The 27,584-nt window shown below is 35.1% G+C and overlaps 1 protein-coding gene across 5 annotated transcripts in view; it reads right to left on the bottom strand.

Moving 5' to 3' along the window:
* The window catches only part of LOC149083312 (uncharacterized), a 165,852-nt gene continuing 138,268 nt past the window's right edge, over positions 1-27,584 (bottom strand). For 3 of the 5 annotated variants that reach the window (XM_089236548.1, XM_089236549.1, XM_089236547.1), the window contains 3 exons: positions 26,717-26,978; positions 21,610-21,700; positions 1-201 (listed from right to left, as the gene is read on the bottom strand). In XM_089236548.1, the coding sequence (XP_089092674.1) occupies positions 21,636-21,700; positions 26,717-26,978 (327 nt within the window). In that variant the 3' untranslated portion in view covers positions 1-201; positions 21,610-21,635. Of the gene's footprint in view, positions 202-21,609; positions 21,701-26,712; positions 26,979-27,584 lie in introns of all 5 variants that reach the window. The other 2 variants (XR_016193246.1, XM_089236550.1) reach the window with 2 other exon arrangements.

Here is a 27,584-nt window from a genome sequence, read left to right on the forward strand (position 1 = left end):
TAATTTTAGCATAAAACTAAATTCTGCTGTATTTATTGATAATGTTTTGAATATATACAATGAACACATAAAAGTTTGGTTGAGTTGATTTAAAAATCATATACTGAATAAAAGATTTTCAAATTCTTCAATGTAAAATTATCAAATTTGAAATTGGTTTGCTATGAGATGTTTACACTGCAGCAATACTTGTGGTAGCATCTGAAAAGGAAGAAAATGAGTATATGAATGCATGAATACAATATCTTGAAAAGTATGTGATAATGTTTTTTTAAATTTCTGAAAGAGAAAAACTAAAACCACTTTCACAAGAACCCAAAGAAAATGGTTTCTGCTGTAAAAATGCAGCACCCATTATACTAACATATACCATACTATACTATAACATTGCCCTAAACAGTGTTTGCATATGCATTTGCATTATTTTGACCTTTTTACCATTAATTGATTTTATGTATAAAAATGCATGAAATCAAGGAATTTTCAGAATAAGTGTATATTTTTGAAAATTTAAGCTCAATCACTTTTTTTAAATAATTTCTCAAATAAGTATTGCTCATAATATATTTTAACATCAGGTTTTTTTCCACAGGTGGGATTTAATGAATTGATAGATATTTTTTATTTTTCCAAATATCAACCATTTTATTGTAAGGCCGGGACTACAGAATAATAGTTCGATGAAATCTTTTACTAAACACAAAACTTGGAAAAAAACCAACCAATAAGCCTATTGTTACATCAACTTGAATGTAATCGATATACACTTAATTGGTTGCATTTTTCAAGTCATAAAAGTTTGATAAAAACTCTTTTATAGCAGCCTAATGCTATTTCTAGAGGTTTAAATTCACTTTTTTTATTATGTCAATTTTTTTAGAAATAGTGTCAAAATTCTTTGACACTATTCTCAACATAACGATACTCTGCGGACCAAGAACAAATATCGTTGTACAAGGATTATCATTTTATCGGGAGACTGAAGTTTAACATTAGAATGTAGACATATCTAAACAAGACTTGAAAAAAATATCATTGTTGAGGGATTTATTGTCATATTGAGTATCGTTGTAGCGAGGTCCCACTGTATTTTGCTACTGAGCAGCTACAACCAACTAGAAATTAAAAATGCCTAAATAAAAAATTTATGGAAATTATTTGTGCATTATGCAGTAGGCCTGGGGTCCTGTAAGTGCTAGCTCGGTCTTTATCTAATCACTCATTCTAATTTAAAAAATGATAAAGAGGAGTTTAAAAATTACCCTGTACAAACAAAATAAAAAATATAAATTTTTACACGGTCCCCTGTTTTCCAACTTTTAATTAGAAAATTGTAGCCCTGTTGCTCCTGATGTCAACAAAAAAAGTTTCCTTGCTTCTAAGTGCAATATTCACAGAGATATTGAAATTCTAAAAACGGAAGGAGAATTGGGGAAAGAACAGCATTAAATACGGAAAAAACGTTTTTACCCCACAAGCAATACAAAATTCACAGGACATGGAAAACATCTTTATACATGAAAATTTGTAATATCAGTGTTCATTATAAGTGAGTTTAACTGTGTTGAGACGGTAGATGTGGGGGGAAAAGGCTAGGCTCTCCAAAATACTGTGATCGTAGGGGAAGGGGGCCGAAAATAACAGAACTACTCATAGACAGTCACGTCTCTAGTTGCTCCACAACTGGCACCATGGGAACAGTCTCCGCCAGATGTCTCTCTCATTATCATTATACACTAGAGCCACCACAGCAGATGTCATATATCGACAGATATTCCTTATGCACAGGGGTAGATACGCAGGTACTTCTCCATATATAACGACGGTTCCAACAGCCCTGGCCATGTCAGTTGTGCCTACATCTGCTGTGAGGAGACATCTTTCAAACTACTGACAAGTTCTCTGTTTATTCGGCGGAACTGTACGCTATCCTTCAGGCTCTTTCATCATATACAACTGAAACGCCACTGACGATGCATCATCTATAATGACTCTCTAAGCTCATTACAGGCACTGTGTTCCTTCACTTTTTACACCCATCCATTAATTCATGCCATTTTTCATGAAATACATCACCTCATTCATCACGGTACTACAGTAAAATTTTACTGAGTACCAGGTCATGTAGGAATACATGTGAATCAATTCTAGTGATGACACTATTTCAAAACCTTTCAACGAAGACGGTTTCCATTCACTGATGACGGGCAATGAGAAAGCAGACGAATAACAAACCTTTACAACAACCTTTCGGTACCTGCTACCTGCCAGTGACCACTTCTCAATCCTCCGAGAAGTGATGCATCACCGCTGGCAGGAGCATTGGAATAATCAAATCAATAATAAACTACATCCCCTCAAGCCCACACTTGGCCATTGGCATTCTAGCTGCAGGACTAACCGAAAGGAGGAAGTTCTGCTTGCCTGGTTACATATAAGACACAGTCGCCTCACACAATCATATCTTTTATCAAGAGAGAGTCAACCTGAGTACCCACACTGTCAAAGTCCATTGACTATTATTCATGCTTTTACTTGTTTGACCACTTTTGGTCAGTCATCTTTCTCTTCGTGACATTTTAAATGACCATTGCTATGCATCTCACATTTTCAAATTCATTAAAGCAATTGGTTTTTACAACAAATTATAATTTACAATTCATGTCATTGTTTTACGCTTCATGCATAGTTTTACTTTCTTCACGTGACAAAAGGACAAAGATTTCTCAATTTTATTTAATCATATGTTTTGGCGCAGTTTGAAAAAATTGGTCCTTGCACCAATAAATCAAAAATCCAATCCAATCGACATTATCCTTATACTGTCTTTTGTCCACTGCGTTGTCACTCATTCTCCTCATCCACCCTCTGTGCATGCGCGTCCACACACATTCGCCAACTCAATTCCGGCATGTGGCGTCATCTTTCTCACATATATATCATTATAAATTATTGTGATTTTGTAATGTTCGTCAAGACACTAACTAACCGTGTGATGGCTCCATCCATATCCTACAGGACTTCTAAAAGAAAAGCCATCACCGGGAAACATATTTTCAATATGGTTAATATGCAAAATGAAAAATACATATGCTCGTCCTATACACATTCCATAATTTCCAAACATTTCAGAAACAGTTATACATACAAGCACAGTAAAATAGCAAGCAAAATAAAATAGTACATATGTGTATCTGGTACACATTCCACAATTGCTAAACATTTCAGAGATAATAATTATACATACATGCAAAATAAAATAGTTTACACATATGTGCATCCCATTCACATTCCACAATTTCCAAACATTTCAGAAACAGAAATACAAACAAAAATGTGTACATCAAATAACCCAATCACATATGGCTAGTCATCGGAGATTGATTAGCTCTGGGCATGAGTGGTCATCAGTCATATTCACCAGAGATGCAATACGCTACAAGAGCGTATACTATAATATAGAGATTATTGAATTCTGAATCATCAAGGCACTGTTACATATATATCAATAAAAATATCATTACACTAAACAGTAATAAAAACCATGTCCATTGATAAAGTATGCTACGGAATAGAATAAACAGTTGCGGACTTCAACAATGTGAAATGCCTGATTCTTCTGATGATTGAAATTAAACAGAAATAATTGAATATGTATAAAAAAACATGGTGCATTTTGAAAATATAAATCATTATGCAGGCCTACATCAAGGGAGGGATTAACCATCAAGCGAAATAAGCATCTCCGCAGAAAAGGGGCACCACAAAAAAACAGATGAAATCTCACATTCTTTTCGAGTATGCAATTTTTCTTCTGAGCATCAACCATCGAGTAGAAAATGATAAAATTTTAAAAGCACTTGATTTTACAATTGAAGGTTTTTATCGAAAAACCATTGCTGTAACTAAAAGAGGGCAGTTGGGTTTCCTGATCTGTTTCCCGGGTGCTGGACCAGGAAGGGTGTCGAGTTTAACTTTTTTTAGTTAAAAATTAGAGGAGAACTGCCAAAATGGATACAGGACCCCCAACAAGTGGCAGAGTACAAATTTACGCATCTACTTTTATGGCACTAAAGGTGACACAAAGTTAATTGCAAACAAGAACTTGCATTAATGAAGGGGCCACTGGACTCTAATTTACCTGTGTCCCGGGACCCAGGTTATTTGAAAAATCTGGGTCCTTTCTGAGTGAAAGTGGGTAGCTCTCAAAAAAAAATTTATGCCCCCCCCCCCATAATTCATTAGTATCTCTATGAATTTTCTTCCAGTATGACCCAGGTTTTTGATCACCTGCTTATATTTCTTTGTTGAGACTGAGCGGTGGGTCATATTCCAGGTAAGAGAAGGTGGTCTCTGTGAATCAAGTATAAAATTCATTTCTAAAAACATGTTCTATCCAAAGGTTCATTTACTTTCATTGTCTACTAGTAGGAAAAACTTGCAAAAAGAAGCTCATTAGCACTGAGAATTTAATGTATGGAATTCCGCACATGTATTAAATTTAAAACAGTAGTCAATCTATCTACAGTTGATCCCGCTTATAACGTTTCTCCCATTTAGAATGTATGAACTTATTTTCGTGGTCCTAACAATAAGTAATTCTCATTATTTCCCGTTTGAAGTGTTTTCCTATTTATAACGTTTTTTATGACGGTTTTTGAAAAACGTTATAAGCAGGATCCACTTTAATTAACAGTTGAAGGCACACATTTATATATTTACTATTAATCAATGTATAAATTCCCTTCTGATTGATTTTACATTTCGTTAAAAATATCTTAGCATTTTCAATATCTTCTGATCAAATTTAAAGCAAATCAGATTCTCTCTCAGACACTTATCTTCGCATTCCCTATTCACCCTTTGGTTTTCCTGGTAAAATGATTTTATCTTTCTTCCCTGATGGTCCACCATTCTGATCTGTCGCCATTTAACTGTCACATATTTTAACACCTGAATATGGAAGCTATGTCAGATTTGTGTTGGACAAACTTAACAGTGTGCTTATGTGTGTGTGCCCAGCATTTAACATGTTTTGTGTTCAGTAGATGGTGCCATCTATCTAGCGCCGCAACTAAATACTTTCACAAACGCGGCAAGTACACATTTTGGCACACCCATGTAATGTAGAAGAAGCAGTCAGTGAATAGGGTGAATTTGGTGCCCCTATAGTACAGAGCGCAGGACACTAGGCCCGCCTGCCCCTCTCAGTTGCGACCCTACATCTATTCTCCAAACTGGTAATGCGTGCATTTGAAGTTCAATGTATGCAGGTGTATTGTAGGTGTGTGTGATCGCCGTAGCAACCAGAAATTTTTTTAAAGGAATGGCCAACTCAAAATTTGAAGTCTTTAGAAAATCACATTTTTAGCCGATTACCATTGCGCAATAGCAAGTTCCAAACACGGATTTTCACCACAACCAAAAGTTTAGGGAGGTTATAAGGGGCCTCTTCTTTCCCCCCCCCCCCCCCCGAGATCAAAAATTAAAAATATTTTTGTAGAGAAGTAGAGAATTAAAATATTGGAATAAAATAATTTATTTTATACTATCTGTGAAGAATTTGATTTTTTGGTGCCCCTCCAAAAGCCGATTCTGCGTACACACCTGTGATTTTCGCGATGCGAAACGGTGACTACCGCATAGCAGTTAGATGACAAAACTGAATATTCAAGGTCGAGATTTTACAGATTCGGTTTTTTCCGCGATATTGGGAAGGTTTTACAATTTGAACGGGCGTTCCAATCCTTTACGATATAAAAAAAACCGTGCATTCGCAATATTGTAGGAACAAGACGAATTTAAGCCGTAGAGACGCGGTCTTTGAATGCCGGCCGATAGCCGCGAAAGTACCGTAACTTCCCGTATACAATCAGAAGGGAGAAAATCTGCAGGGTAATAAAAATCCGAAATTTGAAACTTCTGTACACGGCCCTTTATTCAGGGAAGCAACTAGATATCCCTCATCTTAAGCCGGGTTTTCCTAGGAATAAGTTTTTTGCACAGCGTGAACCGAATTAGACCATTTCGCGCCGGCAGAAACGTGTTATATAATTACGCTACGCGTTTGTGTTTTCCTAGCGTGGCGTATCAGATCAGGGCGGCTATATTATAGTACATGGCCTTGGCATCAGCTACTCTGTCGCCTGCATGCTCCGGTTTGAAGGGAAGCGAAAGAAAACACGAAAGAAAGAGAAGAGAACATCGTCAAAACGCACGACGCATTTGACTCCTCCAGAAGCAGTCGGCCAATCACGCCCGACGTAAAGCGCTCTGTGGGAAAACAGTCATGCTGCTTTTCTTATCGGTGAGCGGAAGGCGTGTCCGCTGGGCGAATTACGTTGCGCGCAGCACAAGAAACCTGCTCCTAGGAAAACCCGGCTTATTCTTCAACAACCCGCGTGTATATCAATACAGAACAGTGTACAAAGTAGTAAAACCAGTTTTTCAAGGTCGCGCGATCATGATACACGGTAAAAAAAAAAGAAGGGGAGGTCTTTCTCTCTACTACCTATACACCGGACTACCTTGGTACGTTAGAAAAGTTAATATCAGGCGTGATTCCGGAGTAGCTGACGTAACGTCATATGCAAAGAAACTGGCGAAGAACTTATTTGATTAATTGAACGATTCTGAATTTCCACACCTTGCGGAGATTTCATCATACGACAGTAGACATAAAGCACGATTAAAAAGATCAAAAAATTTTCTACACATGCCTCGACCTGTGTTGCCAGGTCTATGAACATTTGAAAACTACAAAACTATAGCGAAACGAAAAAAACAAAAAACCCTTGGGTCTCAGGTGAACCTACGTCTTCACCGACCTTATTAGAATCTAACTATCATTGCAAAGCGCACTACTGCACAGGAATAGGCAGAGTCATGATGAAGGAGGTTTGATGGATTATAACTATCCATTGGAACCCCGTTCCACCAATTACGGTTTTCGGTTTTTCATGTGAGCAAAATCATTGATAATGCCATCAATCTAATTTTTGAGTTATCTCAGCTTCATTACACAATAAAGCTGGAGATAACAGTTTTTCTTGTCAAAGACTTCAGCAAACTGATGATTTTATCCTTTATAATAAGAAGAGGATTTCATGTTGATGAAACATGCAAACTTTCTTGTCGTCATTTCATAAATCATTTTACGGTCAAAAAGATGCGAAATTGAGGAATCCAACAAAAGACACATTGAAACATATTTTTGGTAAGTTAATATATCGCAGTTGGTGCATTTTATACATGCTGTGTAAAGTCTATTACTCACTGGTATAATATTAAAATTGATATTTAATAGGGTTTGCTAATAATGGGCACTTTGGAAATAATATGATGCAATTTAGGGAAAGTTCATTGATGTTTCAAAATTTTACCAAATAAAATTATTTATAAAAATTTGGGGCTCCTAAAACATGAGGATCTGGGCAAATGTCCATGCAAAACTTGGGCCCTGCCTACTTACACTCGAAAATTGTAAACAGATCTAATTATCATGGAGGGCAACACCATGGCCTGTAGCTATATAGAAATTTCGTTTTGAAGGGGGCAACAAAAGTGATAGACCATGCATTTGGCCATTTTTTTGGGGTCATTCAAGTATTACGTCAGCATCGATGGAGGGGATTTTCGATTTGCTGACTTGATGGTAAGGGGTGGGGGGTGTTTGGATGATGTTTACGTCATCAACCACCCTTTATGAAAATATGAAATATTCTTAATTGCATCTTACTCGGTGCGCCAAAAAGGTTTTTGATAAATGTTTCACGGATCCTTCAAGTGCTCAGGAAATGTGTCCAGGCTGCTTAAGTGCTCTGGAAATGTGCAACGCATAACGCATCACTCAAGTGATCTGTAATTCTGCCATGGATCATTTAAGTAATCTGAGAATGTTGCCGGTTAACTTGAGTTATGTAGAACCACAATGCGGGAGGGGCGCGTTAAAGTGCTCTAAAGTTGTGCCACTCGGGACTCAAGGGATCTCTAAATGTGCCACGGATCATTTAAGTGTTCTAGAACTACGTCACGGGTTAGTTAAGTGATCTTTGAATGTGCCATGAGCCTACTTTAGTGATCTGAAAATGTGTCAAAGCTACTTAAATGCTCTGGAATTGTGCCGCGGATCATTTAAGTGATCTGTAAATGTGCCGCTTAGTTCATTTGTACAAAATTAGGTTTGAAGGGGGGAAAGCCACATCAGATAAACTTCAGGGCTACATTTGGTCTGTGGCTCAAGGGTTTACCATATATGGCTTAAAGGGTGGGTCGCAATGAATTTCTTAAAGAGCATTTTTGAGTTCTTACCCTTTAAATAGCATTGAAATTAACAGAAAAATCGATTATAATAACATATAAAAGTATTTTCTTTTGAAATTAGATTTTTTTTAAATGTTTTTACATTTAAAAAAAAAAATTTCCTTTCATCTGGGGGAGGCACATGAGCCCCCATGCCTCCCCTTCCACACATTTCTGATCCCACCAATATGCGCTAGGAGGTAGGGGGGCAGTGCAGACAAAAAAAAATTTGGTCACTGGGAGGGGGGTCTAAAATGGCTAAAAATTTGCTGACATAATACTTGAACGGCCCCTTTCTGTGTGTGGTCATTTTCTAACATTTGGGGGGCACTAAAATTACGAGTGCTTAGGGCCTTCATATGGGTTAATCCGGCTCTGCCTACATCTACTTATATAATTAATAAAATCTAACTGTGTAGTACACTTCAAAGCACTCAACAATGCATAGTCTGACGTTGCATTCTTTGTATTCAAATCTGCTTTCCCTCTGTGTTCACTTCCCTTTCACATCAGATTTGTTTACCATGCATTTTCGAACAGGATTTTTTTTTTCTTCGAGAAGTGGTGCTTTGCACATGACAGAAAATGTCTCGCCCTCAATCATGTAACATTTCCTGACGATTTCAGACACTTCCTGATGTTTCAATTAGTCTTTCGACCAAACACAACTGGAAATCAATGTGACTTATAATACCTCCATTTTTGTTTTGTTTTGTTTGAACAAAACTAATGTGTGCCAAACCAGGGGCGTAGCCAGAAATTTCGTTCGGGGGGGGGGGCCACTTTCATTTCGGGGGGGGGGGACCAAAGTGACAGAACAATGGATTTGGCCATCTTTTTCCCTTTTTTCGGTCATTTTCTCACATTTCGGGGGGGGGACCAGACCCCCAAGTCCCCCCCCCCTGGCTACGCCCTTGTTCCAAACCACTTGATTAAGAAAACGAAATAATTTTTTGTAGTATTTTCTTTGTTGGTTCCTGGCAATTTGATAGACATTGATCCAACAAATCCCCATTGAGGAGTTAATAATCCACCACGACAATGAGTTTCTGGCATGTTTTCCCACGCGTTTTGATATCCACAAGATCTGTATTATGGACTGTGTTAAGCATTATGTTAGTTTTTTAACACAAGACTGTGTTAGTTTTTTTAGTCTTTAGCACCGGATGAAGCCCTTTTCTGTCCTTTCTCATGGAACCATATATCTGTCCTTTCTTTTATCAGCAACTCTGCCAACTCAGGAGACTTATAAATATTGTCCATTATGATCTTGTATCCTTTTTCAAATAAATTGTGGCTTAGCAAAATCACGGTTTTGGTAACCAAGACATACTGGGAGTACTCCTTTCGAAAGATTGTGTCTTTGCTGGTGAACACAAGGGAATTCCAAATATACCCACTTTCGGATTCACACAGTTAATACAACTTTATTCTAAATCTGGAACATTTAGTAGGGATATACTGCTTCCACCCAAGCAAGCTTTGATATCCCAGCAAAGTCTCATCAACTGCAATTACCCGCAAGGGAGTGTATGCCGCTTAAAAATTGCTGATGAGCTTTTTATGCACATCATAAATTTTCCCCAGTTTCGATTGAAGATGTGCAGTGGCATCAAAATTTTCACTTTCAAAATATAAAAATTTCATAAGCAGCGCGTATCTTGTGCTGCTCATCACTTGGCCAAAAAAAGGGGGGTTGAAAGCACTGATCGCTTTGACTCGAATGATCTTTCCATGGGCTTCTGAACCCCTTGCAGCAAAAGCAATGAATCGGCTCATCTCCTTCCTATCTGTGTGTTGCCACTTTAGTGAGTGGGATACTGGAGTCAAGTCAGTCTTTTCAAGACATTGTTCTGCATAACGGTTCATCTCCTCCAATTCAGAAGGCTCCTAGTTCAGAAGGCCATCATCAAACAGCAAGTCAAAATATTTGAGGCAATCATAGATACTATTAATCACTACGTGAATCCCTGGGTTACCAGAGAAAGGGAATTTTGGTGGCGCAGCCGTTTTCTAATGTGTGCCAACATGACACCAACTTCTGGCAGCGCCTAACCCGCTATCAGAATCATCATCAGATTCTAATTCAGTGGATAAAAATTCTTCCTCTGAAGATTGGAAAAACTTTTCTGGTATGAATCCAAGTTAATTTTGATGATGATGTGCAGAAAATTTCCGGCAAGAAATAAATATTACTTTCATGAGTGAAAAGAGAAACAGAGCCACAGTGTATACTTGAGAAGAGAGAAGAAAATGAAAAAAAAAAAAAAACCAGTAGAAAAAAAAAATTTTAAGAATTCTACCTATGAATAGAAGAAAAAATTGCAATATAACAACTCAGAGGGCAGATCTTGTTTATCTTATTTTCTCATTCAAAGTTTTAGTGATTGCGACTTAATAGGAAGGATCTTGCTTGTCAAAAAAGAATGAATACCAGTATTTTAGCACAATTGATCAATAAGAATGTCTGAAATCAACTAAAAACAAGCAGTGAATGCAAAGACATGAGTGACAAAAAATACTCTTCTTTGTAATCCATGAAATTCATTTCACTTACTAAATTAAAATTAGGATTAAAAGGCTTGTCTGGAATGTACCAGTTAAGAGCTATAGGTACGCAGCTAAGGTACTTAAGCGTTTTATCGTACAAGTTGTTTGACTACTGTCCTCTACGAAGTGCCAGAAGGCATTCTGTTGTTTTCCCATGCCTAGTACAACTCCCTATTGAGGGTACAATAACACCTGTTGTAGTAGATCTGCTATAGCTGGTGTTGCCAATGGTCGTTGTGTGAAGAAAAGAGAGGGGCGTGTGTTAGGTCAGCTTTGATTCTTCAGTGCAGGGGGAAAGCACAATCGTATATTTAAGTGCAGGACCATTTGGAAGAATGATTTTTCAGCCGTATAATTATGTTTGGGACCATCTGGAAGGAGAATATTTTGGCCATGAACGGCCAAGACCGTTTGGAAGTCAACAACTGCACACGTAAATATACGTGCAGTAGCGTCAGTAGGTTAAAGAATCAATTTTTTTTCCCAACACTTATTACAATTTCACATCTAGTTGAGAAAATGTCAACCATTATTTACTCTCATGTATTAATGCATCATAAAATTTACAATTTTTCCAATGTCAGGGGTGCAAGTGCCCCTCATCCATTTTGGAACAGAAACTTTCATTTTTGGAGCAGAAATTTTGAAAATGGAGCAGAACTAAAAATTAACTATATCTGCAATATAAGGAGTAATTTTTCTGCCAAATGCCAAAAGTTTTGCCAAAAATGGTTGGAACGAATAATTCTATAAATAAATTTTCTTCACAAATGAAAGTCCATTTAAATTTTTTCTGAAGTATCTAATCTGTCACTACTAAAACATCTAAAACATGCATTACTGAAATGATGAATAAAAATTATTAGACTCTTTTCAAATTAAACAGCATGCATACTGTAAAACCTAGGCAGCAAGAATTTCTGCTGCTTGAACACCAAAATCTTATTCATCCTGATATGGCAAAAAAAAGTGCGTGCAGAATATAATAAGGATTTCCATGAAAAAAGTTAACTTATCACAGAATTTAAAGAAATGATTAAATTTAAAAGCAAAATGCAAAAAATGAGAAAAATATAAAAAAATTCCTTATTTACTTAAACAATTTCTAAAGTTAATAGCAATTAATAGATTAAAAATGTTTTTTCCCTGCTGTTGTCTCGGCTTGAACGCTGTTATAATATTTTCTATACAAATCACGAGTCACTTTCAGAAGAGTTCAGCATCTCAATGACAATTTTTTTCAAACTTTTCATGCCCTTGAACATAAGGTTTTGTGTCTTATTCCATTAAAGCATTGAATAAACAGATTTTTCACTGTTCGAACAGACTTTTGTTAACTCTGAACTCTCTTTCACTGTCTGCGTTACCATGTGCAAAAGATAAAAAAGCTTTCACTAAAACTGGCAAAATTGTGAACTTTGGGCTGCTTTCAAGGTTGCAAAGTTTAAATATGTCTGCCCAATACCTATCTCTGTATATTCTCTGAACTAAATTTCACTTCTTGTAATTCTTTACATTGTAGTGCAAGATGCAATGTTAAGAAACATCCCAGTAATACATGAGGGAGTAAAGTACCATCCCAGCAATGCACGAGAGCAAGTGCAAAAAACATGAAGAGAGGGTGCAAACATTTCATTCTTTCCAACAACATGCTTTGGAAAGGTAGGACATTTATATATAAGAGGTATCTCTCACAGAATTATATAAAATGAGCATGCTCCTAGTACAAACTCCCTCCTTTGACTATTGTTAAGAACATGCCCCTCCCCCACCAACGCAGGGATGGACCGTGCGTCCATATTAGGCGCCGCTCTAGGAGGGGTGCCAAATGGAGTTGAAAGGGTGAAAAAAGCTTTTTCAACCAAAAAAAGGTTCTGCATGGGTAGATATTTTTTTCCTCGAGCCGGCCCTGTTTGCCAAATCCGGATTTTCACGATGTGAAATTGTTACGATCGGCAATCGCCGATGACAACCACACGACCGCATAGTGGCTAGACGACAAAACTATGGATATTTTAGCTGGTTTTTACAGATCCTGTTTTTTCCCAACGATCTGCGAAAAATTTCGGTGATTTAAACGAGTAAACTAATCCCCCTTTTCGATTCTTCGCAAAGGCGCGTGTGCGATCTTGTGGACAATAATGCGAATTTACGCCGTAGATATGCTGTTTTTGAACGCAGGTTGGTAGCCGTGAAATTACCGTTATTTTCAGTACGTAACCCCGAAGGAGGAAAAACCCTCCAAAATCAGAAAATTCGGCACGTTCATTCAGGGACTTAAATAGCCCGCGGGTTATACTAATAACAGTACAAGACTTTGTACTTCAAGGTAGTAGAACTACTTTCCAAGGTCACGAGATAACGCGATTGTGGTAGATGGTGAGTAAGTGAAAAAAAATTGAAGTTTCCCCCTCCATATCTTTTTCCTTGTCTCGGAAAGAACGCGTCCCGTGAACAAAGTTTTCATGCTTCTTTTTCCAAAGTCCCGGTATTTGACGCGCTACAGTGCATTAGCGATACCTCCGCGAACCACAAACAAGAATTGGCACCTTCGAGCACCATGTAGCAAGATAACTGTTTCGGCGCAGTTTGGCGCAGCTCTTGAACCCCTGGAGTATTTCTTGAAATTGCTGTCTGTAAATACAAGTAAAATAGCTGTTGTTTGTGAATAAATCTGTGATATCCTGCAAATTATTTCATCATCTGCTCATTTCAAGGGCTTGCGAGACATTATCCGGAACAATACTATTGAAATTTAACAGTAACATGATTCATTCTTTCATGAGTCATCATTACGTATTTAAATGTGTATTGGACCACAAGGAGCCTAGGCTAAATCGCAACAAATACATATATATTTTTGCAGTATCATTCAAGTGATCCATAATTATGCCGAATATCAAATATTTCCCTCTCTGCACTAGTTTAGTGACTTAACCAAGAAACATGTATGTTCCTATTGTCTACGTGAGGAAGATGATGTCACTCCTCAGAAGACATACAATCTAGGATCGTTGTGCAATCCCGGATCGTTATTGCTATTGTGCTGTATTGCTTAATCTAATATGGTGGTTACTGCTATTGTGCTGTACTGCTTATTGTGGTGCACTGCAAATAGTGGTACAATGCAGATTTTAGTACATCGCATGCTGTACCGCTTATTATAATACAGTTCGTATTGCATATTTTGTTGTATTGCGTATTGTGGTGAATTGCTTATTGTGATGCTTTGCTGATTGCAGTGCATTGCTGATTTTGCTGGTTGCATTCTGTTATACATTACATACTGTAGTGCGTAACATGCTGTATTTCTTATTGTAATACAAAGAATATTGCATATTGGGTGCATTGCATATTATTGTGCTTTGCTTGCATATTGTACTGTATTGCTTATTGTTGTGCACTGCAAATAGTGGTGCATTACGGATTGTAATGCATTGCGTATTATAGTGCAGTGGTTCTCAACCGGGGGCCCTAGGATATTCCAAATGGGCCACGGATGAAAATCTCGCAAAAGGGGAGCCACGGCTGCTGATAGGGGGGAGGGGGGGCCATGCAGAAATTTGTAAAAAGAGTGGTAAAAAAAATTTAATTTCAAACAAAATTCATAGAATATTTTTTTTCACAAATTTTCCATATTTAAGTAACATTAACAAGAGGGAAAGAAAAGTGTTGCACGTAATCCGGGAAGTTCTACGACATACGCTGTTGGGCTGACAGAGTAAGCCATGACACAAACTATGGAAGAGGCTTCAGCATGATTGGAGTAACAGTGAACACACACAATTTCCTGTTTTAAAGACTTTTCAAGCAAAAAGGCTACCATTAAAAATGCAAACAGAGATTTGTTGACCATTCATCGACATTTTTTTGGGTGCTGGTTATAATGATGGTAGTGTAGTAAATGTAATCCTAGAAGTAGAGGGGGTGAAAAATGAACGTTTTTGTCAACATCGTTTTCAAGCAATTACAGACAGAAGATCTAGCGTAGCACAAACCTATCCTCAACCAGACACTGTGGTTTGTTGGGGATCGGAAAATTGAATAAAGAATGATTGCATTGGGGTATTTTTTATGACTTTTGAGAGGAATGCTAATCCTCTTTGATTGCTAATTGCCTCTACTGAAAAGAAATAACTACTAAGAAAATAGCACTATGTTGTGCTATTACTGCTGGAAAATAAAAAAAGGAGGATGACACCCCACCTTTTTTTTAGGGATATTTGTTAACATTCCTGAAATTATAAGAGTTTTTTTTTTTTTGTGTATATACAAGGTGCATAGGTAACAAGGTGTATGAACCCAGTCCAAGAACCCAGTTGCAAAGTTGTTGCCCTGTCTCTTGATGGAAAAAAAAAAAATTCCATGTTTCTAAGTGCAATCTTCACTGACATATTCTCAAATTCGAAAACGCAGGAAAGTGATAAAAAAACAGCATTTAATACGGGTAAAATGGTTTACCCGTATCTAATGCTATTTTTGAATAACTATGCAACCCCTTGCAATATGAACAACATATCTGAGTACTAAACGTTATTTGGATACTTTTCCAACTGAAGTATGTCTATAGGATCAATGGTTCACCTGTAAAATACCATACGCCCTGTTAACTATGCACCCTGTATATTAAATGTCATACGGACTGTTATGTGTTATGTAGAATTAGTAAAAAACCAAAAAAAACAGGTTTTTTGGTTTAAACCGGTTTTTTGTTTTAAATAGTATTAACATTAAAAACAATAAAATTTCTGAAAAATCATTGAAACTTCTAATAATTAATTGAAACAAAATGTTTATTATCGGTAATTAACACTATCCCCATATTAATTAATCAATAAATATTTTTTACATTTTAACAAAAACCAACTTTTGCAATTTAATTATTTTTTGCTTAACTCAATGGATTACTGTTTAAAAACTTTTTTAATGTTATTATTAATTTTATATATATATATATAATTAATAATAACATTAAAAGAATTTTCAAACAGTAATCCATTGAGTTAAGCAAAAATAATTAAATTGCAAAAGTTGGTTTTTGTTAAAATGTAAGAAATATTTATTGCTTAATTAATATGGGGATAGTGTAAATTACCAATAATAAACATTTTGTTTTAATTAATATATACTATTTTAATTAATATTAATATATTGTTTTAATTTTTATATACAACAAGTTGTATATAGATGTTTTCTCCAGTTACTTTTAGTATACTTAATAAGGAATCTCTTTTGCAAGAACTATAATAAAAATTAGGTGAATATAATGCAGATTAATTAGCAATGATTTACAATATACAAGGTATCACTAAGGTTCTGATTTCAAAACACTATAAAAAAAAGAACAATTGTCAGAATGGCTCAAAAAATACTTAAAAATGTAAAATTAATGACATCATCCAACATGTGGGAAATTTGCTCGCAGAATGGAAATGATAGCCAGTCATGGCAAAATGATAACTTAATTATAGCATTGCACGATTTCATGGTTCATTGAAACATCACAAAAAACAAAGTAAACCAAACACGCCTGCACGTTAATATTCCTGAGAAACTGCTAACATATACGGGATGCACTGGAGATTTCAATTCACCGAAGTTTGCAATCTGACCACTGTATATGACATTTTGAGGTATCCCCCCCCCCCTTCCCAGCCAGAAGTTGCAAGGGTTAAGGTGCATCCTGTCAAAATGGGTCTTCAGCAGCTGCTTTGCTGGTATTGCAATGTGGCATCTTGATAGAAGTTCTATCCACACACTGATGCTGTGGAAGTGCTGAAATGATGTGGTTGCACAAAATAGATTATACTGCTGGCCAAGTACAGCATCATCTACTTGCACTTTTTTTCCTTTTGCAAAAGAAACTTCCATTGCTTCAGGAATATCAATGCAAATTTTCAAGTCATTCTGACCAGTACGTATTGTATAGTTTTGGAATCAAATCTTAAATTATAATCACCCTGTATATAGCTGATTATTTTTCATAAATCTGTTATTATTATACAAGAGAACCTTGATTAACTGGGCTTACCAGTATAAAAAAATTATACTGGTATAATTTACCAGTATTAAAGTATAAAAAAAAAATAGCTATTGAATATTAAAACTGGGAGATATACAGTATGAGATGTGCTACTTCTTATAGGAAAGAAAATGAGAATGTATGTGAGGTAATGTAACTACTAGCACACTAGTCTTTGTCCTTTAAGGACAGCTGGTGTCTATTGGATTATAGAACCACCTGCCCCTAGCATGATGGTGTCACTACTGTTGCTGCTTCTTTGTGAAGGGAAAAAGAAACCCTTTGAGATAATACCTTACACCACTACATTTAGATGTGTGATGTAATCCTTATTCATGAATTTGCTAAAGATATAGAGCATCATAATGTAGCCAAAGGTTAGAAAATATGGTAAGAATGAGAAATTTTGGCTTCTATATATAACTTTAAATAACTAAGAAACTTCATATGAAAAAAAAAAATATATATATATATATATATATATATATCCTGGCTGGCCACTTTTATGAGACTTTTTGAAAAAAACCACTTATAAAATCTTATGTGGTAAAAATGAAAAATTTTGGCTAACAATGAACCAATATCATATTTTTCAACGAAAGAAAATGATATTTAGGCCTTTTATTTGATTTTATGAAAAAAACCACTTGGTTTAAACCAAAGAACCCTGGTGTTATGCGAAACATTTTGTTGTGTTTAAGTCAACTCACACATTGCTTCGTTCGCCACTTGGACGTAGCTTGTCATCCAACAAGACATCAGATTTTCACTATGAATACAAATCTCACCATGTCAAAATTAAAGTGAACAAACCAATATTATTATTTGAAAACTGATTATTTATAATTTCGTATGAGTTTGAAGTTCTGGTAATGAATCATTATATGTTCACAAGTTATTTGAAATCGTTTTTTTCCGAATGAACAGTTTTGTCACTGCGTATATGATTTCTCTGGAATTAATGGTTCAAACAAATATTTTAAAATTCCTCACTTTTTTTTTTTTAATTTAGAGTATGGCTGCAATATGAATCTATATCCTTGATATATGTATTATCATTGGTGTTCGCAAAAGAGGGGGGTTGTTGCAATAACTCTCTTGAGCAAAGATTACAGTGTTATTTTGCTGGAAAAACCGTAAACCCCCACCCCCTTCAGAAGAAAAAAATTTGAAACAGTAACAACTTGATGATGTTGTGCTGTCTTCAAGTGCAAAGTTTACAGTGATTGCAAATAATTCAATAATTTATTGTATTTTTACTGTATTGTATTATGCTTATTTTGCTTTTTCATTATTTTCATAAATCAAAAATTAATTAAATTCAAACATATTTATACTTCAAACAATATTCGAATAATTTTCTTCTAACGAGAAAACAGGGGGGGGGGGGGTAAGGGTGTAGGAAATAATCATGGTTGCAAAGGGGGTTCACAGGAATGAGAAATGATTGAATGGGGGCCATGGGCTAAAAAAGGTTGAGAACCACTTTTGTAGTGCATTGCGTGCTGTATTGCTTACTGCATACTGTGGTGCATTACATATTATGGTACCTATTGTGAGATGCATCGCGTATTGTGCATATTCTGGTGTATTCCTTATCATGGTACACTATTTATTTTTCTGTAATGCCAATGGTGGTGCATTGCTTATTGTGCTTTATTGCCAATGGTGGTGCTATGAGTGTTGTGATACACTTCATATGGTGGTGCATTCCTTGTTGTGATGCACTGTATACAGTGGTGCTTTACTTATTGTGCTGTATTGGCTATCATGGTGTGTCATGTATGTATTGCGGTGCATTGAGTGTTGTGCTGTATTTATGATGGCAGTGCATTGCTTATCGAAATCAGAGTAGAAAACTGACAATTGAATGGCTATTTTGCAGTGCCTGAGGAATATTTTGCTTGATAATTAAAGATAATGTGACGAGTAGTTAGGTCCGTTGGGGGGGGGGGGGGTTGGATGCCAGTACATCAGGGGGCATGGGGACTTTGCCCTCCTAATATCATATAATTTTATGGAAAAAAACATATATACTGATAGAAAATATCAACAAATTCATGTTTTCCCCAACAATTTAAAAAAGTTTTTTTTTTAAGAAATTTTTTTTTCTCTTGTGATCATTCTTGGTCTCTCAAATAATGCTCCAGCAATATTCAGCAAGCATTGAGGGCATCTATTGCCCTTCATGCCACTTTTCTATGGTCATTATGCCTTTAAGGTATCCGACTATGTTGAAAACGTCATTTTGGAAGAAAATATGGATTTTCATTTTTTTATTTTTTATAAAAGCCCTATTTGTTGAGAGATTCCCAAAACGGGCCTTGTTTTGTTTATATGATGCTTAGAATCAAAGTAACGTTCAGTTTAGTGTTGCGTTTTTACATGCAAATAATACGCGAATGAAGCCTTTAAACGTGTTTTATGAAGAATGCTATTTTTGACAGTTTACTTGACTTTGTGACATGATTTCTAAAAATTGATGCATTGCATCCTTATGAAATTTTAATGTGATATTTTGCTATATATTGTTGAGATTATGAACCAAAATCTAAGGTCTATCACATATATTTTTTGAACTACAGTGTTTTATAGACAAAACGTAGGATGAAATTTCAAAAAATTCACACGTACATAAACATATTTTGGTGTAACTTATGAGCATATCATGCAATCCTTTAAATTTTGGTTCATAACCTGCGCCATTACTAGCTGAATGCACTGTGAAAATCACAAAGCATTTCATTTATAAAATTTTTTGCAATCATGTTTCGAATATCACATGAATTTTGTCTAACATTTGACATAAAAACGACTTTTTCATAGAAAATATAATAGATAGACCAAAATTTTCCACTGTTTTCACCATTTCGAGACACTTTCTATCAAAAAATGTATTTAAAGTTCACTCCAGAACCATTTTAAAGAAAAGTGACAAGAAAGGTAGTCGGATACCTTAAGTAACCTTTCATCATGTTCATCCAAAATATCACTGGTTTCTCAGGAAAATAATGCAGGTGTGAATGTAGGAAATGAATATTTTAGGGACATGTTGCATCCTAAAATCCCTGTACACATTTATCAGCTGTCGAACCAATTCTTCACAGTTGTTTGCTCTTTTCTTTCCTAGAAAGTTTTGGTTCACATTCCCTAAACAAATCCATGTACTTTTCCCTTTTGGTGCCAGACATTGTTCAAAATCTGTGTGTTTCTGAAGTTCTCTATTTTGAGGTCCACAAGCACTACCTCCTTCATTTATGCGGCTGAAAGACAATGAAACCTTTTTTGAACGGTACATATACCATCTTTCAGATAGATTCATGGCTTTCCAAACTGTTTTATAAGCTCCAGTTTGATGTGAAGAGATGGGGAGGGGCAACAGAACATCACTGGCTATTCAAAACATCACTGGCGAGATTTTTTCTTCCCCCTTCCCTTCACATTAAGGCCAAATCGTTCTTTTCTTAATGGGAATTTCTGTTGCGGCTATCCCACTCATGCAGAAAACATCCAAATTTCGGTCTAGTCCTGTTGCATACCTAATATCATGGAAACTACTTTCAAATGATCACATATTTTCTATTTGTACTCATTGTATTTCACTAATTAGAGCATATATTTAAAAATATCATATGACTTTAGTCATGTTCGCATAGACATCTGGAACAGGCAGCATTATGTTCGTAATATAAATAATTCCCTTTAGACTACATTTCCAGACATCTATAAAAAGTTTTTATTCTTATAGCTCATATTGGAATTTCAAAACATTTATCAAGCCCCAAAAACCATTGTAGAACGTCATGTTTCCAAAGTAAGGAAGAAAAATTTGTTCCCTATACTCAGTAATTTTTGTCTTTTTTTCTGCTGTTTTTTTTTCTAATTTCCCTCCATTTTTCAAATTTGAATATCTCAGTGAATATTGAAAAAAACTTAGAAACATTATCATTATTTTCATCAGAAGAGATCAAGCAACAATTTTCTAATTGGTTTTTTGAACACAGGGTATCCGTATAAAAAGTTAAAATCCCTATCATAATAACTATATAACCTCTTGCAACATGAATGGCATATACACATTATTTGGATACGTTTTCTAATTTTAGGTATGCCTCTAGAATCAATGGTTTGCCAGTGAAATGTCATGCGTCCTGTTACCTATGCAAACTGTATAACTACTATATAACAGTTAAATTAGACACACATTGTTTAGTAACTAAAAAACTGTGCCTCATAACAAATTTCTATTTTTATATTTGAATTTCCCACACCATAAACTTTTAGAAACTAATGTTTCAATACAAGAAAAAATTCCCTTGTAGAATAGTGTAATCATTTGATCATTTTTGTCGCACCACAGTCATTTTCTGCACACGAGGGCTAATTAGACCGGGACCTACAATTTATTTCCGATTCCGAGTGGCAGGCTTATTTTTTATACTCATCGAGAAGTTGGCACGCTAACCCCTCTATGGGGGAACTCACTGCTGTATTTTTTTTTTTTTTTGCTGCGGTCAAGTCGCCGTTTTTTGTTGTACCCCTGTGTCAGGAAAGTTTTCTGACAAAGACGAACTGGGTAGAATAGTGTAATCAAAACTCTTCATGCATTAGACATGAAAAAATGCCAGCATTTTATGACCAAATAAATTTTTGAAAGTATGGTTCATTCTTTTTTTATGCGCTGAATGATAAATTTTTAAAAAAAATTAAGAATTAAATAAGAAGGGAAAAACAACCTTTTCTGCTCCAGAGGGGTAGGCATTCAGTTTATAGTCTCAACGGCAGAATCCTCACTTTCAGTGCAGAAACTATAGTCAGATGAGTCACCTAAACAATAATATATATTACAATGGCTTCAATTTATAAATATTTTCATAGTTTTTTTTTACTGGCTGCTTAAATCTATATATAGAAAATTGATTTATTGTCTGTCCCCCTATATCTCTATACAAACCTGTAATTTTAGATCTATTGTTACCAAATTTTGCATATATACCAAATGGACCTGACTTGAAGGATAGGCTACCGTAAAAGTTGTGCATGAAGTCTATACAACGTGGGTGGAGAAAAGGGGGGGGGGAGACAATGCCCCCCAGCGTCAAGGGTGGAGTCCACTGATCTAATGTATATATGTCTATATGAATTGACATCATCATCATATGCCCCCCCCCCAGACTTCCAAGTCTATCTCCACCTATGCTATACAAATCCACAATTTTGTACTAATCATCGCCAAATTTTGAATATATAACAAACGGAACCAAACTTGCATGTGTGTGAACGACAGACTACTTTAAAAGTTTGCCAGAGTTGGGCAGCTGTCTATAATTAGAGTGTGTTTTATTATTTTATCACATTTTAGAACAAAGAAGTATACTCTTTACAAAGTATCATGTTTATGGTATAAACAGTAATATAAACAATATTTGTATGAATTGCCCTATAAATCAGGGGTGTCAAACTTGCGGTCCCTGAACTATTGGCAGACTGCAACGTCCCAACAAGATCCAAAAAATACTTTTAATTGACAAAAAATTTCAATTTTGGTTTTTAAATAAAATATTAAGAATCTACATCCAAAAGTATAAATTTGAAAGAATCGGGAATGAGAGCCGCTACATATATGAAATCAACTACACATTTGCAAAAAATTCCAAGTCTTTTAGCGATGGTTCTTTGATTAAGAAATAAATGATAAATGCTGCAGAAAAATGTTTGTTTTAAATATGTTTAAGCATTTCATGGTATTTTTTATACCAAAACGTATCGTGGCTGAAAGAATAACACTAATAGGTGATAATTTGCGTGACCAGTTGGAAGTAATATCTTCAAATGTACTGTGATTTTCAATAGCACTCAATGAAATTCCTGGTATTCAAAACGCGGCTCAAATGACTTTTTCTTTGAGCTTGCGATGGCAATATGAACATAACTTAAGAATTTGAATCATAAATCTTTTCTATTCACAAAACTACAAAAGGGGAAGATATTTTTGACGTTGTGGCAAAATGTATCAAATTATGCACCGAAAAAGAATATCAACTTTCTAAGAATAAACCTGCAGCAGTGAAAAAGGCTGGTTGGTCAGCAATGGCTGGAAAAAATATAAATTTAGCTTCAAAACTTACAGCAAAATAAAAAATAAAAAAAACAACATTCAGGAAATTCTCAGACTGAAAAATTTATATTTTGACATTTATCAGCAGGTCCTTTACTGCAAATACTTGGAAATAGGGAACAGTGTTCTCAAGCTTGTGACGAACACTTTGAACTTCACCTGATCTAAAAAGGCCTCAAGGAGCACTTATTCTCACAATTTCTTAAAGACTTGGAGAGTGAATTCGACTGGCTACCCCATTAAAAAATTATGCTGGTCATCTTCTCAGAAAGTTCTAAAAAACATTTTGTTTTTACTTTCAAACTATTCCTAGAAATGAAAGATAAAGATTTTTTGCTTTCGTTTCATAATGATAACACATTTAGCATTCTTAATCAATATTATAGGACATTTGAATGACTTAAATAGGTAATTTGTAGATGGTTGGCCCACCTACAGTTGAACGATAATTCGGTTCAGCCAAAGAAAGGTGACCCCAACTTTGACAAACTGTATAAAGTGTGACCCTTATTGAGTCCTTTGTCAGAGAGATTTATTTCCATTCTTTATCCAAATGAAAGACAAAGTGTTGATGAATCTATGATAAAATTTAAAGGAAGGAGCTCTCTGAAGCAGTACATGCCTAAGAAGCCCATAAAAAGAGGCTATAAAGTATAAATGCGGTGTGATAAATCTGGATTCACTTGCCAATTCGAAATTTACTCGGGTGAAGTCGGTGATGCAGCCGAAAAGAACATGGGCAAATGTATCGTCAAGTCCCTTTGCGCAGATATGGGAGAAATCACAAGTTATTTATGGTTAATTATTTCACATCGTATAATGTTTTCTTTTCTGAAAACCCAGAAAAATTTTTTCCTGTGGCACTGTTAACTTGACTCGGAAGAATCTTCCAAAGAACTTATCGGAGGACAAAAATTTGTGCCGCGGTAACTATGATTGGGTAGTAAGCAGCGATGGAATATTCTGCATAAAGTGGTAGGACAAAAGAGTTGTGTCTGTTCTGTCATGTACAGAGGACCTTATTGCTGTGCAATCAGTGGATAGAAAAGAAAAGGATGGACAGACATCAAAGACTTCTTGTCCAAAAGCTATTGTTGATTACATTACAATAAGAACATGGTATTCATTGATCATTTCGATCATCTGAAGTGCCTGTATGAAATCGATTGGAAAAGTGTGAAGTGGTGGCACAGGATTTTTTTTTTTCATTTTCTTGATGTATGCATCATAAATGCATTTATTTTGTACCAAATGTTGCCAGACAAAAATGAAGCGATCAGAAGTGTCAAAGAATTCCGGCTCCATCATAAATGGTCTGGTAATGCAGCCAACATCATTGAAACAAAAAAAAGTTACCCCGTGTTCAAATAAAAAAATTTAAGCTGTATGTTCCAATCGAAAAGGACTGAAAAATACAGATCATATTCAGATCTCTTCAACGAAAAGGTGGTGTGCTTTTTGTAGCACTAAAAAGGAGGCAAAATAACATTGTGGATTTGTGGGATATGTGAAGTTCCACTGTGTCTTCAAAAAGATGAGAGCTACCTTTTTCCACAGATTTCATCAGGAATGAATTCAAAGAGTATTTTTTTCAAGCTGATTATTTATCATAACATACTTATATACTAATATAGCATCAAAATTCTTTGCTCTTATAATTCTCTGTATAACCTTTTTCATATAGCTTTTTGCAGGAATTTTTCATACATATATATGTGTGTGTATATATAAAATCTACATAATCTTTTTTTTAATATAATTATTTGCATTTTATATACATTGTTTGAGTATATATATCATATACATTATATTTTTTTCTTCGTACTCAAATCGCAGTGCTATAGAATATTTTCACATAATTGTTTTTCAATTTTGCACCTAACACTTGTCATTATTTGAGACTTTGTCTTCCATCAACATTTAAAATACAATTTAACAGTATTTCTTCATATTATGACATCCTTTAACTATTCTAATCTTTTCCTGGCTAATAAAATGAAATAAGCACTATTGTAAATGTGCCTTAGTAATGCTTTCCCTGCCAAGCATTTTCAACCACACTGATAAGTGATAAGTGTGTGGGTGGGACAAATGGTATCCAACGTCATATATAAATAAAAGTGCAATTTTTTGAGAAATGTAAGGTGGATCACACGGAGCAGATGCGGGTCTGGAAGCCAAAATCGTTGTTTAACATCTTAGTTTTAACAATTAGAATATACTGCGCCTTTCAGACGAGCCGAAATTTCCCCGCACCTACGAAATGTTCATGCAGGTCTGCACGTCGTCCGCATGTGTCAAAACCTAAGTGCGGGCTCCGAATTCGCACATAGAAGTTTTGACAACTGGGTTATTCGGAGCTATTCACACGATGTGGATGCGGAACAAATTTATCCGCATCTTTGGCTACTTTTTAAAGATGATTCTGCTCAGAATTTTTTTAATTATTTGTCATAAATACCCTTAAAATCATATGAAGGTCCCTGTTCATCAATAGGATGTACCCACATACGTCTGTCCCTCCATTTCCTTCTGAGATGGAGATAGAGCAACTTTAACTGCCTTTTGTCCATACTTTACAATTTTACACAATAAAATTTGTCAACAAAGGCCACTGACGGAACCAAAATTATAAGCCGTTCTGTTCATTACGAACATTTAATTGACTACATACTTTAATAACTTTAAAATTTAATTACAATTTTTTAATTTTTTCTTTTAAAATATTTAAAATGATTTAAAAAATATAAATATTTGAAATTGTTTTAAATATATATATATACATTTTTAATTCTTAATCTTTTAAAGTGTAATCCCGGCCTAAGACAGAATTGTGATGTGAATATTTCTAAGCACAGACATTTTGAAAGTCTTCACCCCTCCCCTTTTTTCTACTTGCAAAGTCTTTGATATCTCCTGAATTTTTTTTGGAACACCATTGGGTGTTTTTGGAATTTTTCATATTTTTTCCCATCGCCTACTTGTGAGAATCAGAATGAAGGCATCTTTACACCCATATTCTATGGGGCTCTACATTAAACCACCAAAGAATGGCTCTAGGCTGCCTATGAGCACTGAATTACGAATGAAGGAGAAAAATAATTACAAAAATTGCAAAAAAAAAGTTTTTATGCATGAATTTCAAAGGGGGCAGGCTTTTCGCCAGCATCTTTAGTGCTCGTGTGAAAGGGTATGTGGACCCGCATCCGCTCCGTGTGAAAGGGGGCATAATATGTACACCCATCAGTACATCAAGTTATTTTTTTATATTTTTCATATTTCAATGTCGCGCCCTTCAAAGGGTTAAGAAAATAAATATTGCTGTAAAAAATATAATATCTGCTGTTTTTATTGTTTAAAATAATGAAATAAGCTTATTTCTTACACATATGCTGGAAAAAAAAAAGTTTAAAAAAATTTGACTTTTTTTTCTGTTGTTTTGATGGTTTTTCATTATTATTATTTTTAAATAGCACATAGAAAAGTGCTATTTCTAGTGATATCGTAGTGAGTTGGTAAGTCATGAGAACAGAGAATGGAAAGGTAGATGGGGTATGGGTTCAAATCCACCCACAGGAAAGGTACAGCTTTTATAAGACAACCATAAATATATTTTATGGGCTCAGACAAATATAAAATATATTTTGTTAGAAGTTGAAGGAATTAGAATAGCCAAGAAGTTAACTTATTAGAAAATAATGATAAAGACAAAAATACATACTCACTTTTGTCAGATGGTGAATGCTTTAGAATGTTGGATGAGCTTGAGGATAAATGATTTTCATTTGCATGATTTTTAAAAGCGGATGATGACAAGAAGTGTTTATGGCAAACTAGACAACAATATGCTATACCAGAATAATGATGTGACAATACATGGATGCAGAAATCTCTAGTGGTTAGAAATCTTGAGGAGTTTCTATGTTTTTTGCACAAAATCTCATCCAGACAGATTGGACAAAGAAGACTCTTAACATCTTGATGTTCCTCAAATATGAAAGAAAAATATTTTATCATTAAAATTAGGGCAATACCTTCTACCTTATAAATTTAATAATTTATATACCTTATAAATTTAATAATCTATATACCATATATATTGTGTACAAGCTCCTTCCCCCCCCCCCCCCAACATAGGAATGAATTTTTGAACAAAAAGCTCAGCTTATATACACGAGTATATGGGACATATTCCCAAAAAAAGAAACATTTTCACCATTTTTTTAATGAGCTAAACTTTAATATTTCATAAATATTATTCACTTTTACTTTGTGACAATATTTTATTTTTCGAGTTCATTACTGAACGACAGATTTTGTTCAGTGTGTTACAAAATTAAATGCCAAAAAAAATCACTGATTTATTTTTTCTCAAAAAAAAAAAATACTGTCCTCCTCACACATGTAAAAAAAAAATCAGTTTTAAAATACAAATACAAATACAACGCCACAACAGGCAAAATGCCCAACGAGGTGGCTGATAAAAAGATGCCCATAAAAATATGGTTGTCCTATGTTTCAAAAATACAGCAACCCAATTAAAAATGCAATTAACACAAATTACAAACAATATATACACATGATAAAATATTA

Source organism: Pholcus phalangioides, unplaced genomic scaffold (genome assembly GCF_987345545.1).
Source record: "Pholcus phalangioides strain wild (caught in Gottingen) unplaced genomic scaffold, Ppha-v1.0 ptg000009l_1, whole genome shotgun sequence".
Classification (NCBI taxonomy): domain Eukaryota; kingdom Metazoa; phylum Arthropoda; class Arachnida; order Araneae; family Pholcidae; genus Pholcus; species Pholcus phalangioides.